This window comes from Nicotiana attenuata, chromosome 12 (assembly GCF_001879085.1).
Source record: "Nicotiana attenuata strain UT chromosome 12, NIATTr2, whole genome shotgun sequence".
Lineage (NCBI taxonomy): Eukaryota > Viridiplantae > Streptophyta > Magnoliopsida > Solanales > Solanaceae > Nicotiana > Nicotiana attenuata.
This window is the reverse complement of record NC_032000.1, coordinates 10,862,992-10,875,890: the sequence shown is the minus strand read 5'-3', so window position 1 is coordinate 10,875,890 and position 12,899 is coordinate 10,862,992. Positions and strand designations below refer to the sequence as shown.

The 12,899-nt window shown below is 35.8% G+C and overlaps 2 protein-coding genes across 3 annotated transcripts; both read right to left on the bottom strand.

The window, feature by feature from the left end:
- On the bottom strand, nt 4,860-7,449 carry LOC109235877. Its single transcript, XM_019402125.1, has 5 exons — nt 7,337-7,449; nt 6,487-6,656; nt 5,973-6,306; nt 5,691-5,854; nt 4,860-5,055 (listed from the first exon to the last, which is right to left on the bottom strand). Exons 1-5 carry the CDS (start codon nt 7,375-7,377, stop codon nt 4,895-4,897), a joined length of 870 nt encoding a protein of 289 aa, XP_019257670.1. The 5' UTR covers nt 7,378-7,449; the 3' UTR covers nt 4,860-4,894.
- Nucleotides 8,758-12,309, bottom strand: LOC109235286 (elongation factor 1-gamma 2-like). 2 transcript variants are annotated; one of them, XM_019401340.1, is made up of 7 exons: nt 12,204-12,309; nt 10,862-11,011; nt 10,707-10,767; nt 10,573-10,625; nt 10,373-10,474; nt 9,786-10,284; nt 8,758-9,406 (listed from the first exon to the last, which is right to left on the bottom strand). In XM_019401340.1, exons 1-7 carry the CDS (start codon nt 12,210-12,212, stop codon nt 9,027-9,029), a joined length of 1,254 nt encoding a protein of 417 aa, XP_019256885.1. In that variant the 5' UTR covers nt 12,213-12,309; the 3' UTR covers nt 8,758-9,026. The 2 variants fall into 2 exon arrangements, with proteins under 2 accessions (XP_019256885.1, XP_019256886.1); XM_019401341.1 differs by lacking the exon at nt 12,204-12,309 and having other exon boundaries at nt 10,862-11,020.

The window sequence follows — 12,899 nt, the reverse complement described above, 5'->3', positions numbered from 1 at the left end:
TTTGGATTAGGAATGATAATGGGGAAATCGTCACTCCAATGACAATCTCTACGAACTATGGGGATTAAAGGTTCAGTAATTTGAGAAGGATAAGTATCAGCTCGATCTAAAGAGGCAACTTGAGTCCTGATAGATTCCCTATCACGATAAAAAGATAGGTCCGTTGGAACTATTTCTTCTACTAAAGGTTCGCGTAAGGGCTCAGAGGATTCTTTGTTTCTGGAAGAAAACCTTTGAGAATGGGAACCTCCAGTTCTAGAAGAAGGACCAGAACTAGAAGAAGGTATGAGTGAACTACCACCACGAACAGATCCTAAACTGCGGAGTCTACCACCACCTACTCTTCTATGTCTAACGGGAGCATTGGGAAAGCTATCTAAAATAGGAGTTCTCCTAGGGTTAGGGTTTGGACAAGCCATGACGAAGAAGATTGAAGTGAAGAAGAATTGAATAAAAGATTTGAAGAATTAAAGTGTTCAATACGCTTTAAGTGGTAGAAGGCAAGGATGGAAGTTATATTTATACTAGTGAGCAACCGTCAGAAGTAAAGAGTACAGTGATGGAAAGTCCATAATAATGATAACTGACACTTCGTAAACAGGGAAGCCGAAAAGAAAGCCTAAGAAAGTGCTGCACAATTATAGGACCAATAAGAAGATGACACGTGTCCAGCGCATTAAATGGAAATAACAAGTGAGGCGTCAACTCTGTCAGAGCATTAATGGTGACAAAAATTCTCCTTTAATGAAATCCACTTCCCAAATATTCAAACTGATGAATAAATAGAAAGTGGGAGGACTATCTGTATTTGGAAAATTTTATTTATATATAAAGGTGACGTGTCAAGACACATGGATTAGTCAAATGGTCAAAGAATCATGATTAGTCACGAGACAGGGGTTACAATAAATACGAGCAAAGAAAGATGAAGAGGCACGGGACATCAGTTAAGAAACACAACGCCCGTACCTATTTAAGCCATTTATATCCGAGAATCAAAAGGAATGAATCTGGCCATATAAAGGAGTGCAGATGCGACATTTGATGGGCATTAAATACCGAATACGTTAGAGAATATATTTCTTATGTAATGATTGTGTAACGGAGCATTTAATACATTTAATGTCACATAATAGCCTCATTATAATTAGAATAAAACGGATATCATTCAAAAGTAGCTATAAAAAGGGAGATATACGATCAGTTGTAGGGACGAAACATTGGGGAATAACATATTGATTTATTTTCTCTTGATTATTATTTTACTCTCCTTAATTACTTCTTTTCTCTACATTTTCTTGATTATCAGTAACCCGAGTTCTTCTAAATTCTAGCTTTGACTGAAATTCCATTTTTTGGTTAAACAAGCCTCTTGACATATTTCTTATTCATTAATTGTAGAGAAATCTCATCATGCGCGTTTTTCTTTATACTAATATTTTTCTAAGTAAATTGTGAATAAGGATGGAGAAATTACAGTGGATAGCTTGAAATAAATTGCTAGTGACACATCTATACTAGTTGAACTAGACAGTCATGAAGAAGCATTGAATGCTGGATCCTAGTAATACAAGACTTATTGAGCAAAGCTGAAAGAATCAATAATATGGAAATCCAGTACCAAGCAAATGAGCTGCAATTATGGATATCTAAAGCCGCATAAGACTGGTAAGGTTGTAAAAATTATGTGTAAACTTGTAGCTCAAGGTTTCACAACAAGAAGGTCTGTTTCTTCCTTGAGAGTTTTGTTAGAATATCATTTTTCATGTGCTTATTACAAAGTTTGTAAAGTATTTTTGTATGGATGTTGAAATATTTTTAAATGGTTTGAAAACTGCATAACATTATTCTCTAGCCTCTCTCTGGAATTGAAAAGTTTTTTTTAATCACATTCGTGTGACTAAGACTAGTTACCATTTGAAACAAATTCATGTTTATCATCTGACGATTATTCTTTCCAAAGATGTATTTGCAAGAGCATATTTTTTGTAATACTAACCAAAAGCATGTCAAGCATTTTTAAGCCTCTGGTAGATGATCGGGTTGGAAATGAATATAATGGAGAATTTACTTTTATCTTCACATTCCAAATAATGCGAAGCAAGGAGAAAATTAGTAAGTCCAACGATCGAATATACCAAGGTATGACCGACTCTATTGCATTTTTATGACATATATTTTGGTATACCTGATCCCATAATATCTCTTTATAGTGCCACAAAGGATCTTTGGTTGATTCTAAATTATGTATTACTGTATGCAAGAACTAATTATTTTGATCTAGTAGAATATTTTCAGATGCAAACCTTGCAGGCAACAAATTGGACTGAAATAAAAAATGTGATGGAGATTTTTAATATTCTCATGTCATGAAAAGGATAACGACTTTCATGAGAATGATCCCATATCCTTCTCTTTGGTGATATGATTCCATATTTATTTGGTGATATAATTATATGACCATTTCTTGACTCTTATATGCATTAATATGTTGTAATCGTTCTACGGACCTTAAGTTTTTGCTCAAATTTTTCATGAAAAGTTTAACATGTGAGGATATCAGAAGTTTCTTAATCTTTTTAAATCATCGAGCCTTTTTCAAGTGACTATGTGCGATTACACCGTCTTATATGCTAAATGATGTTTTGAAAAAAGACAAGTATCCTGTTAGTTTTTTTTAATCTCTGCTAAGCTTTCAGTCATGTGAAATGATGTTCTTCTGTGGTCTAGAATTTTTTTAGTCTACCTACAATGACAGTTCAATATATTTTAGCTTTGGGTTATCGCTTTGGATATTTTGGTCGGGTTAAAAGCTGTCAACTAGCTTCAAATTTTGTTAGATTTTTCTTTCTGCTTACGGCTCTTAAAGGGAATTATTACTATATGTTTTTTTTTAACTCCTTGGATGATTATAAGTTATAGTTATACTTTTATTTGCATATTCCCTACAAGTTACTTCACCCTTTTGATGATGACAAAAGGGGGAGAAAATAATGTGTACGAAAGTTCGAAAAAGGTAGAATGTATGGAAACAGGGGGAGCAGAACTGAGGAATGCTTAGAGTGAGGGGGAGTTCACACACACTTAATGTAATACATGCATTTCGAGAGGAAAACTTCATGTAAGTAACCAGTTTATCTAGCTTATAGCTTATCACTGCCTGTAATTAAGTCTTTGACTAAAATTTCTTATTTTGTACTCAATGGTTTGCCATCATCAAAAAGGGGGAGATTGTTAGCTTCAAAGTTTCACGTATTAGTTTTGATGATAACAAACCAATATAAATCAAAGAACATTTACTTGTGGTAATATTATTTTTGTATAGGTTTATTCAAGAAAGAAGATGCTGGTAAAGATCCAAACAAATATGGAAAAGAGAATATCATGTGATGAATTTATCAAGGAAGATCATTTTCAGAGATTTAATCTTCAAGCGTCATAAAAGGAATAATATTTGAAAGTCAAATTTCAAATATTAAATGGCTCACTACAATATCAGAAGAAGAATCTACGGAAATTATGGATGGAAAGTCTTTAAACATCTTTAAGGGGAAGTTGCTAAAATCGTGGAGAAGATCTATTATTTTGTGGAAGGAAGATACTATATGGAAGAGAAACTACAAGACCAAGGAAGAATATATTTTTATGGAAAGAAAATATATTATGGGTATAGTATATGCTATATTATGGAAAGAACTTTGGACAACTAAAGAGAATATTAGTTAGCAAGGAAAGTAAATTCAAAAAGGATATTCACCACAATTTGTAGAAGAAAAAGAAGCCGCTGAAGATTTCAGACAAGGAAACAAATCAAGAAATATCTATTTGCCATCTGTCAAGATACAACAAGGAGCCTTGCCAATCTATCTAAGACTATCAGAAGCTATTAAGGAAAGATTCTTACCTACAATTATTAAGGAAAAGTCTAGCAGGTGCACAAAAGAATATCAATATTTAAAGACTTAGTGGCCATGTTTGGAAAGATCAGAAAAGAAAGATTATCATGTCCAGCAATTAAGGAGAGACCCACAAGGAAAGTATTTCAAGCAAGATAAAGACTATATTCTGTCCAAGTTAATAAGAAGCAATCTAACCTTGGACAAAAAGCCACAAATCATATTGGTTCGAAGGAGGATCTCATGGCGTGACCAAATTTATATCAAGGCTAGATATGGAAACAGATATTACTCCAAGATTCAAGGAAATAATGGATGCAACGAAGATCGTGAGAATATTCAAAATTCCCTTGGGTCATGAAATAGCTAGAACAAGTTGAAAAGGATATAAATAGGCACTTCTAACAAAGAAGAAAAGCACGCAGCCTTCTATACAATTGTCTATCCAACTACAAGTTCTTTATTCTACTCTTAACAAGCATTGTAATTCACTTTAGTAGATTTACTGTGTACCCAAAAGAGAGAAGAGAGACAAAAAAAATTGGAGAGACAGTGTGTTCTAGAGGTTGTGTCATTGTCTGTTTCTTTGGTGAGCGAGTGAAAACCAAAGGGTCGTTGTTGGTGAGCGAGTCAAAACCAACCCTGTCAGTGTTGGTGGTGATCGCTAAAAATCACAAAGGCTGTACTCGATTCAATTTACAAAGAGCTCTAAAAGATAACACTCTTGCAACCCAAGAGGGCTGGATTAGGATACCACATTGGTTCCGAACCAATATAAAATTCCTGGTGTCATTTACTTTATCGCTCTCGTATTATATTATGTTCCTTTACTGTTTATTGTGATTAATACTTGTTTAAATCGAAAGAACTAACAGTTGTGTGGAGGCTGTCTCCGCATAAGTCGACTAGGCTTGAAGAGTAGTCGATTAGAAATTTAAAAAGGCTACAATTCACCCCCTGTACTTTCAATATTTGCTTGTTAAATAGATAAACAACAATTAGGTTAGGCCATTAACAACACCAATGATAGAAACATCTGCTTCGACAATGCAGCAATCTTTGACAAGGAAGCCTCTTTTTGGATCCTTTAATTCATGTTGCGGCATAAATGCATGCAAACCCAGACTGTCACTAACAGCTGAAAACCAACTTGAAAAATCTGCAGGAGAACAATGTCGAATTATTCAAAGGAACTAACCAAATCTAGAAAGCAATAAAATGAAGGATCCGTTTGATATAGATATATTGAAATTGCTTTTTAACCATGTAGATAATCGATTATGCATACTAAAATTTAACCAATTCAGTTAACCAGGTGAAGAATTTAACCAAACTTAGCTCAGAAATAGATAGATATAACGGTAAAGGTCAAAAATACCCCTCCACTATTCGAAAATGTTTATTTATATCCTCTGTTATATTATTGGTTCACCATAGCCCCCGACGTCATAGAATGTGCAAAAATATCCCGAGGCCATTAGGACCATTTACCATGGTAATATTATCTCATATGGCATGACATATTACTGAGGTGGAGGCCACGTGGCATGCCACCTCATCACACCTATCTCATTTTACCCATCCCCTACGTCTTCTTCTTCCACCACCACCTCCCTCTGTCCCAAACCATCGGTAACATCACCTCCTCCTTCACCACGCATCTATTCTTCTACCGCTATTAGACCACTAGTCTTGACACCATTACCAACATTCTTTCATCAAAAAACTGATTTGAAAATTCTTTTTTTCCCCAAATCATGAATTTAAATTAAGAAACAAAGAGAAAATAATAACCTTTCTTGTGATGTTCACCATTAATCTGGTCTTTGACAAAAAGGGTGTATTCTACCTTAACCCTTTTTCGGCAACCAAATCCCTCAGCATCAACTAATATAAGATAGATAGAGATGCTTTGGTCCCTTTGACAAACACAACTGTTAGGACGAAGCAAAATTTTCCTGCATCCAAACATAAGAAAGTCTATTTACTCAAACACCAAACTGAAATAGTTAAACAAAGAAGAATATATAACGTATATGAATACATCAATCAGGGGTGGATTCAGCCCTTCGGTACCAGGTGCAACTGAACCGATAGAATTTAAATCCTGAATCCGCCTCTGACATCAATGACATACCATTTGTAATCCCCAACAGTAAACTCTTTAGATAACAAGAATCCCCTAATTTTGAAAACTCGGAGATCTTCCATTCGTGCTTATTAGTCTCGATGTCTTCCAACATCGACACACATTCACCAACTCCTTGGCTCTTGACGACGAATACCTCAGCTCCGATAATGATACTGTCATCGACAAGGTATCCATTGGACTGCTCTTTCAGTGCTTTGTGAGAGATAAACTTGGAGAAACCCCATTTGGACTTGACCTTGTGAAATCGCCGCACTTGACCTGAAGGCAATAAATCATATATAATCATTCCTATATATAGCATTACAAAAATCTTATGTCCGAGTTCAGCTGGAAAAATATCCAACATAGAAGTTCCAGAGAATGCTCTATATCGATCAAACAGTTGAAGGAAAAGGGAAAAAACGAATGTAAAGTAGAAGAATGTAAGAGGATATGTACCACGTATAACAAGATAGTTGTCACAAAGTCGATTAAACAGAAAGAAGCTAAACACAGCATTAGCCTCCCAACCACCAGGTAAGGAGCTGTCATTCGCAATGGCCAAGTAGACAGAGATGTAATCGTTTCCCTCTATCCTGTCATCCCCATTGGGATAGATGATCAACTTCCTGCACCAAGTCCGTCAACAATTAATTTCCATAAATTCATGTCATGGTACATGAAAACGACGACATTGTGGGAAATGCGACATCAAGAATGTGCATTAATCAAGTCTAACTTCTGTTTTTAAATATAAAGCGCGTATTGAGTGGACTTTTAGTGGATCGAATAATAGTTATTCCTTGTTATACTCTTAACTGTCATACATAATCTTAACCTATGTTGCTTGGACTCTCCTAAATGTCTGTGTGTCGGATCCTGCAAAGGGTGCGACGTCATTCCGGAGAGTCCGTACAAAGTAGATCTTAACCTAATTTCTTAGATTTCTAGAATTACATAACTATTTCTTCATATGATGAGAATTCCGCCAACTACACAATCAAATACACTACAAATGCAATATGAGTAACTAATTTTAGCTTTCAAGAATGATGCACTCCTGCGCTTTGGATGCTAAGTATAATTCTTTAATTGATTCTCCATCGCGTATTTAGGAATAGTTCTGCAAGTATGTCTACAACTTTTTAAGTGAACCCATCAACAAGGGCGGACCAAGCTTAGAAGTTACGAGTTCACGTGAACCAGTAGCTTTTGTCCAGACCCTAGAAATTCACTAAAAATTCTTGTTCGGGAGAAATGCGAGGGAAATTCAAAAGAATCGAGAAAATAACAATCGATGTATCATTACCATTTATAGCCGCAGGCCTCAAATTCATTTGATTCATACATGTCAATATCATTCTCTGATAGTTTGTAAAAAGATCAAACTTCATCAAGTAGTGTGATGGGGATGCATCCCTAACTTCCACTGTAACTTCTGCGCATTTTCAAAAATCAAAGAAAATCACAATCCAACATGAAAAACAAGAAACACACACACACATATATATATATATATATACTAGAAACTTTTCAATTTTAAAATATTACTTTTGGTTCCCCACCGTCTGCTTTGGGGCCGGACTAATTTGCTGGGAAATTATGCTTTTGGAGGTATAGCGCTCCCTAGCAAAGGTATTTCATACCCAAAACTCGAACCCCAGAATTCATTAAAGATGGAGAAAGATGGAGAGCAGAGGCGAAGCTAGATTTTAACCTTATGGGTTTTGGATTTTTTAAATTTAATATTTCTACATATTTGATGAATTTGAAGCACACTATTTGAGCAAAAACTACTAGGTTCCAGTAATTCGGCTTGTGTCTGATGGAGAGTTAGTTATTCCCACCACCATCTTTGGTTCTTAAACTAAAATAGTACTAACATCTTATAGAACAAAACAAATAGAATTTAAAAAAAAAAAAATTAAAAGTCAAGATTTTGATGAAGAAAAGTAGAAGAACCCATAGTATTATTTGTGTGTGTGTGTGTAAATTACCTTCCTCTTCACAAGGAATCAAAGCCATTTTTTCAGGAGGTGAAAAACTGAGAGACCTCTGTTCAAAAACAACACTAAAAGGCTAAAAAGCTTCACTATATAAGGAGGGTCCTACTTCAAATACAATACGAACTCTATTACATTTATTACTTTGAACTTTGTAATCAACTATAATTCTATTTATTAATCCTTTTCTTATTTGAATTATATAACATAACTATAATATATTCATATTAGTTTTTCCTAATAGTACTTAGGAATTTTAAATCAACTAGAATTTTGCTTACTGTGAGAAATCACTATTGCCCAGTTTTCTCCATAGCATTCTGCCAACCAAATTGAGCTATCTTCGTATAGCGATGCATAAGATGGGATTCGCATTGCAGAATTGAATTTTATCCTTCTTTTTACTCGAATATATTGCCTAAGAATTATATGATTTTCTCTCTTTTTTTGCTCCACTTAAATATATTTTTCACCCATGTATAATATGAAATGGGAGTCTTGACGTAACTGGTAAAGTTGCTGCCATATGACCAGGAGGTGGCTGATTCAAGCCGGGAAAACAACCTCTTGCAAAAATGATGAGTAAGGATGCGTACAATAGACGATCCTTTCCCGAACCCCGCGCATAACGGGAGCTTAATGCACAAAGCTACCCTACCCATGTATAATATGATATTCACCTATATCTTACCACAGTACAAGTTAACATGCAAGTTGCAAAAGGTGATTCATCACTGCCAAAACTGCTTTACTTTGAAAAGGATAAACAACTCAATCAAAAATATATCCCAGTTCACTATGTCAAGTCGATAATTTAAAAAACATACTACAAAGACAAGAAAACCTCTTAAGACAATATATGTTTTCACCTTTCTCAACAAAAAAAAAGGCAAGATAGTTTTTAAAACAAGAATCTACGTAAATTTGGGAGGACAAAACCAAGGTAAACTACAACCTCACGCGAAAGGAAACCATTGCCGAATGCAACACAAATGTTTACTTGAAGCACTTTGCGTCCAACAGAGCCTCTCCCTCAAAGGGCTCGTAATCCTCAATCATTTGGTTGACACGCTCCTTCTGTGCTTCATCGTTGATGTCTACTTCCTTCCATTCATAGAGCTCCATGTCATAGCATTCATCCATAACAAACTTGGGAATTTCTTTTCCACGGAAAAGCCACAAGCCCTTCACCTTATATGGGGCCTCTGAACCAATTACCAACATCTTACCAAAAGCGTACTTGCGTGCCAGATCCATTCTCTGCAGAAAACCACCAACCTTGTTCAAGGTTACAAAGGAAACTGTGTTCTCATCCTGGTACTTGTAATCACAGAACCAGAGAGAATATCCTTCGGGATCATACATGTCCCAGAAACCTGCAAAACAAGAACAGTACAAGGAACGAGTTCAAGTATATTCTTGTGGAAGTGGAAAATTCCCTGTTCTTTTACTAGGTTTCCAAATTCTCCACCCCCCATATCCCTATACTTGAAACTAAAAATTGTCAAAAGATAAAATTTTCTGTAAAGATTAGTGATTAACTAGATCAATCAGATACAGAACATCACAAATTGATCATTCAAAAGAGAGATTAAACAATGAAAAAAGGAACAAAACATGAACTTCAGAATATTTTTTTAAGAAAAAACAAAACATGAACTGATTGAAGAAAGCAAATATATTTAAATAACTAATAGTGAGAAATCTTTCTAAACTTTTGATAAGATAGGTAACATTACAGAAAAAACTACGTACCTTTAATGGCAACCTCGCGGAAGTTGGTCTTGGTGTTGGAGTAGAGCCTCTTCCAATCATCCAGAATCATCTTACTTGGAGGCAAGAGATCAAGAGGATTCTTTGCCTTAGGCTTGGGTGCTTCTTCCTCCTCTTCAAACTTTGGTTCTTCCTTCTTAACCTCTTTCTTTGGCTCCTCCTTTGCTTTGGGTTTTGCAGCTTCCTTCGCCGGTGCAGGCTTCTTGGATGGGGGAGCTGGGACAGATTCAGCTTGTTTCACCTCACCCAATATCTTGCAGAAATTTGGCTGATTAACCACAGTCCAGAAGTATCTCTCTACATGTGGGAATTCCTTGGTAAAGCTCTTAGTCATTATCATCCTAAAACCGACGCTCAAGTTGCAGCCCATTATGATGTCGGCCAATGTGATTGAATGTCCAACCAAGTAAGTATTAGATGCCAGATGGGTGTTCAAAGCATCAAGAGCTCTCTTTAATGCAGCTACTGCAGCTTCCTCAGCCTTTTTTGCAAAACAAGACGATTTCAGTTGTTTTGCTTTTTCTATTATTTCAAGAAATATTTTAAATAATGCACAGTGCGATACATACCGGAGGAATATATGCACCATAGCCAAGGCGTGGGTACAGCCATCGTGCAATGTTTGCATCAATCTCAGTGGCAGAAAAATCATTCCATTGCTCGATTTGAGCCTATCAAGGAGAAAGTGAACATAAATCAAGAATTAAGAATTTCACAAATGAAAAATGTAACTGCTGAATGAATGAAACTAAGAAACCAAAATACTTACATATTCAATCAATGATGAACCAAAAAGGGGATTGTCGGGCTTCGATTTAGTAACTACATGAATTAAAGGTCAATGTCAGAGTTAATTTCTGTTATATGATCACAAGTCTAAAAAAAATTGAGAAACAGCCTCACCATAGCGTGCAATAGCATTGCTCTCGAAAACAGGTCCATCAGGTGTTTCAAGCACAGGAATCTATAGGTCAAAAAACACACACCAATCAAGATTAGCAAAACCGTGTCTGATGTACAAGAGAAAATATATGCGGTCCTGTAGAATAATAACATACCTTTCCAATTGGATTCATCTTGATAAACTCAGGTGTCTTGTTTGATACACCCATCTCGAAATTCTTTGCAAGTTCAACCTTTACACCTGTGTACTCAGCAGCAATGAGTGCCTTTGAGGCATTTTTGTTGTTATTTGTTGAGTGCAAAACCTGCAACATATATAATGAAGAAAATTTAAATGCGAGGATATCGTCAAGAAATTACATCCCCAAGAAGAACAGGATACAATTGGACATATCATCTGCACTTGTTCTTAAGAGAGTTCTGCTACTGAAAGAGTAGCTAAGGAAAAGCTTCTAGCATTCATGCATAATGTCCCATTTTAATCAATCGGAAAAACAATCATCTTTGTAAGAAAAAAAAAATAACGCAGAACCTCTATTCTCAGCTAGCAATCCAAATAGATTTGCGTCCTCTGATGTTTTCTCCCATCCAACAGATTCAATAAAGGCACAATATATCATCAAGTTAAACACCTCAAAAATCCTAAAAACTTTCAAGATGCCACATTCTTTATTATAAAAATAATAATTTGAATTCCATTTGACTCAGCGCATACAGAACCCTCCAACAGAAACCCGGTCTTCTTTGTAGGGTGTCTTTCTCAAGGGAAAAGAGATGCTTATAGGACAGAGCAACTAAAAACAAAGGGTCATACTATAAATAGAAAAAAGATTCAGCAATCTCCACTCAAGGCAAGGCATCGAAGGGTGTTGCCTAGTGATCAATGAAGCGGGAGGAAAACCATGAGTTCACATGTTCAAACGACAGCAGAGGCCCAAAAAACAAGAACTAGGTGTCTGCCTAATTCTTGGTGGGCAAAGTTACCCGGTACTTATGATAGTGCGACATAATAAGTAATCAGTGGAATTGTCAAGGTGCGTGCAAGAGGGTCAAATGCTATCTAGAAAAGGAGGGGGGGGAAAAGGATCTTCACACTTCAGCCAATACAGTGATACGCACTCTACTTAATTGAGTGATTCATACATGCAAAAAACTTTAGGAGAAGACAAATTCAAATAGCCAATAGGCATAGGCAGATGGAAAATTCAGCAAATAATTAACCTTCACTTAGATTTTATAATTATAAAAATCATATTACACTCAAAAAAATCCAAATAAAACTATTAAAGATACCAAGATGAAGAACTTAGCAAAATAAAGTACAGTAATAATTCAATAAACACTACAAACCCCACAACCAAAAGTGCATGAGATATGCTAACAGATTGAAAAACCAGCAGTAAAGATGAAATCTTTAGCTATAAATCATAAAGAATTGAAAACTCAGATCTATTTTGTTAACATCAAAAGGAATGAATGAAGATCTAAGAAACATACCAGAGCCATGGCTGCACAGTTGAAACTTGCTCACCCCTTTACACCCAAAATTAAGCAAAGAGAGGCAGAAAGAGAGAAAAAGAGATTTTAGGGTTTCGCAGTGATGTGTCTATATATGTAATGTAGTGGCCCTCGTGAGCACGTGAACACGGACAATTTTGGAATATCACGGAAGATTATTTTTTATTTATTTTATTTTATTTTCTTAGAGTATCTAAATTAACTTTGCGATAAAATTATGTGTGGTGTCAACAACGGAGAAGGCCAAATATATCCTTCTGCTTTCATTTATTGTTCAAAAATCTTGTCCCACGTTATACTTTTCGTTACCGTCAGTCAAAGTTTTATATTTGTACCTATTTTAACGACCAAGACACATGGCGTCTTCTGAGAGATTGAACCAACCCAACATTAAAAAAGAATCCAACACGGCTCGTTACACATAAGCCGCCCGACCCTATTCCCCTTTTACTCTTATTAATCACAAGCATCCACGAAAAAGGTAGAGTTTTGTTGGATGAGACGCATATCTGTCGGATATGGCAGACCTAGTTCCATAGTCTCTTGGACGAGGATGGGAACATAGACATTGTTCTGGGTGATTTGGGATCCTCCGAGAGTCGTTGCGACTTTGGGTATTGTAGGCGGATTAGAGTTGAGGAGGTTGTGGGGCTTCGTAAGATTTAGCAGGGGCAG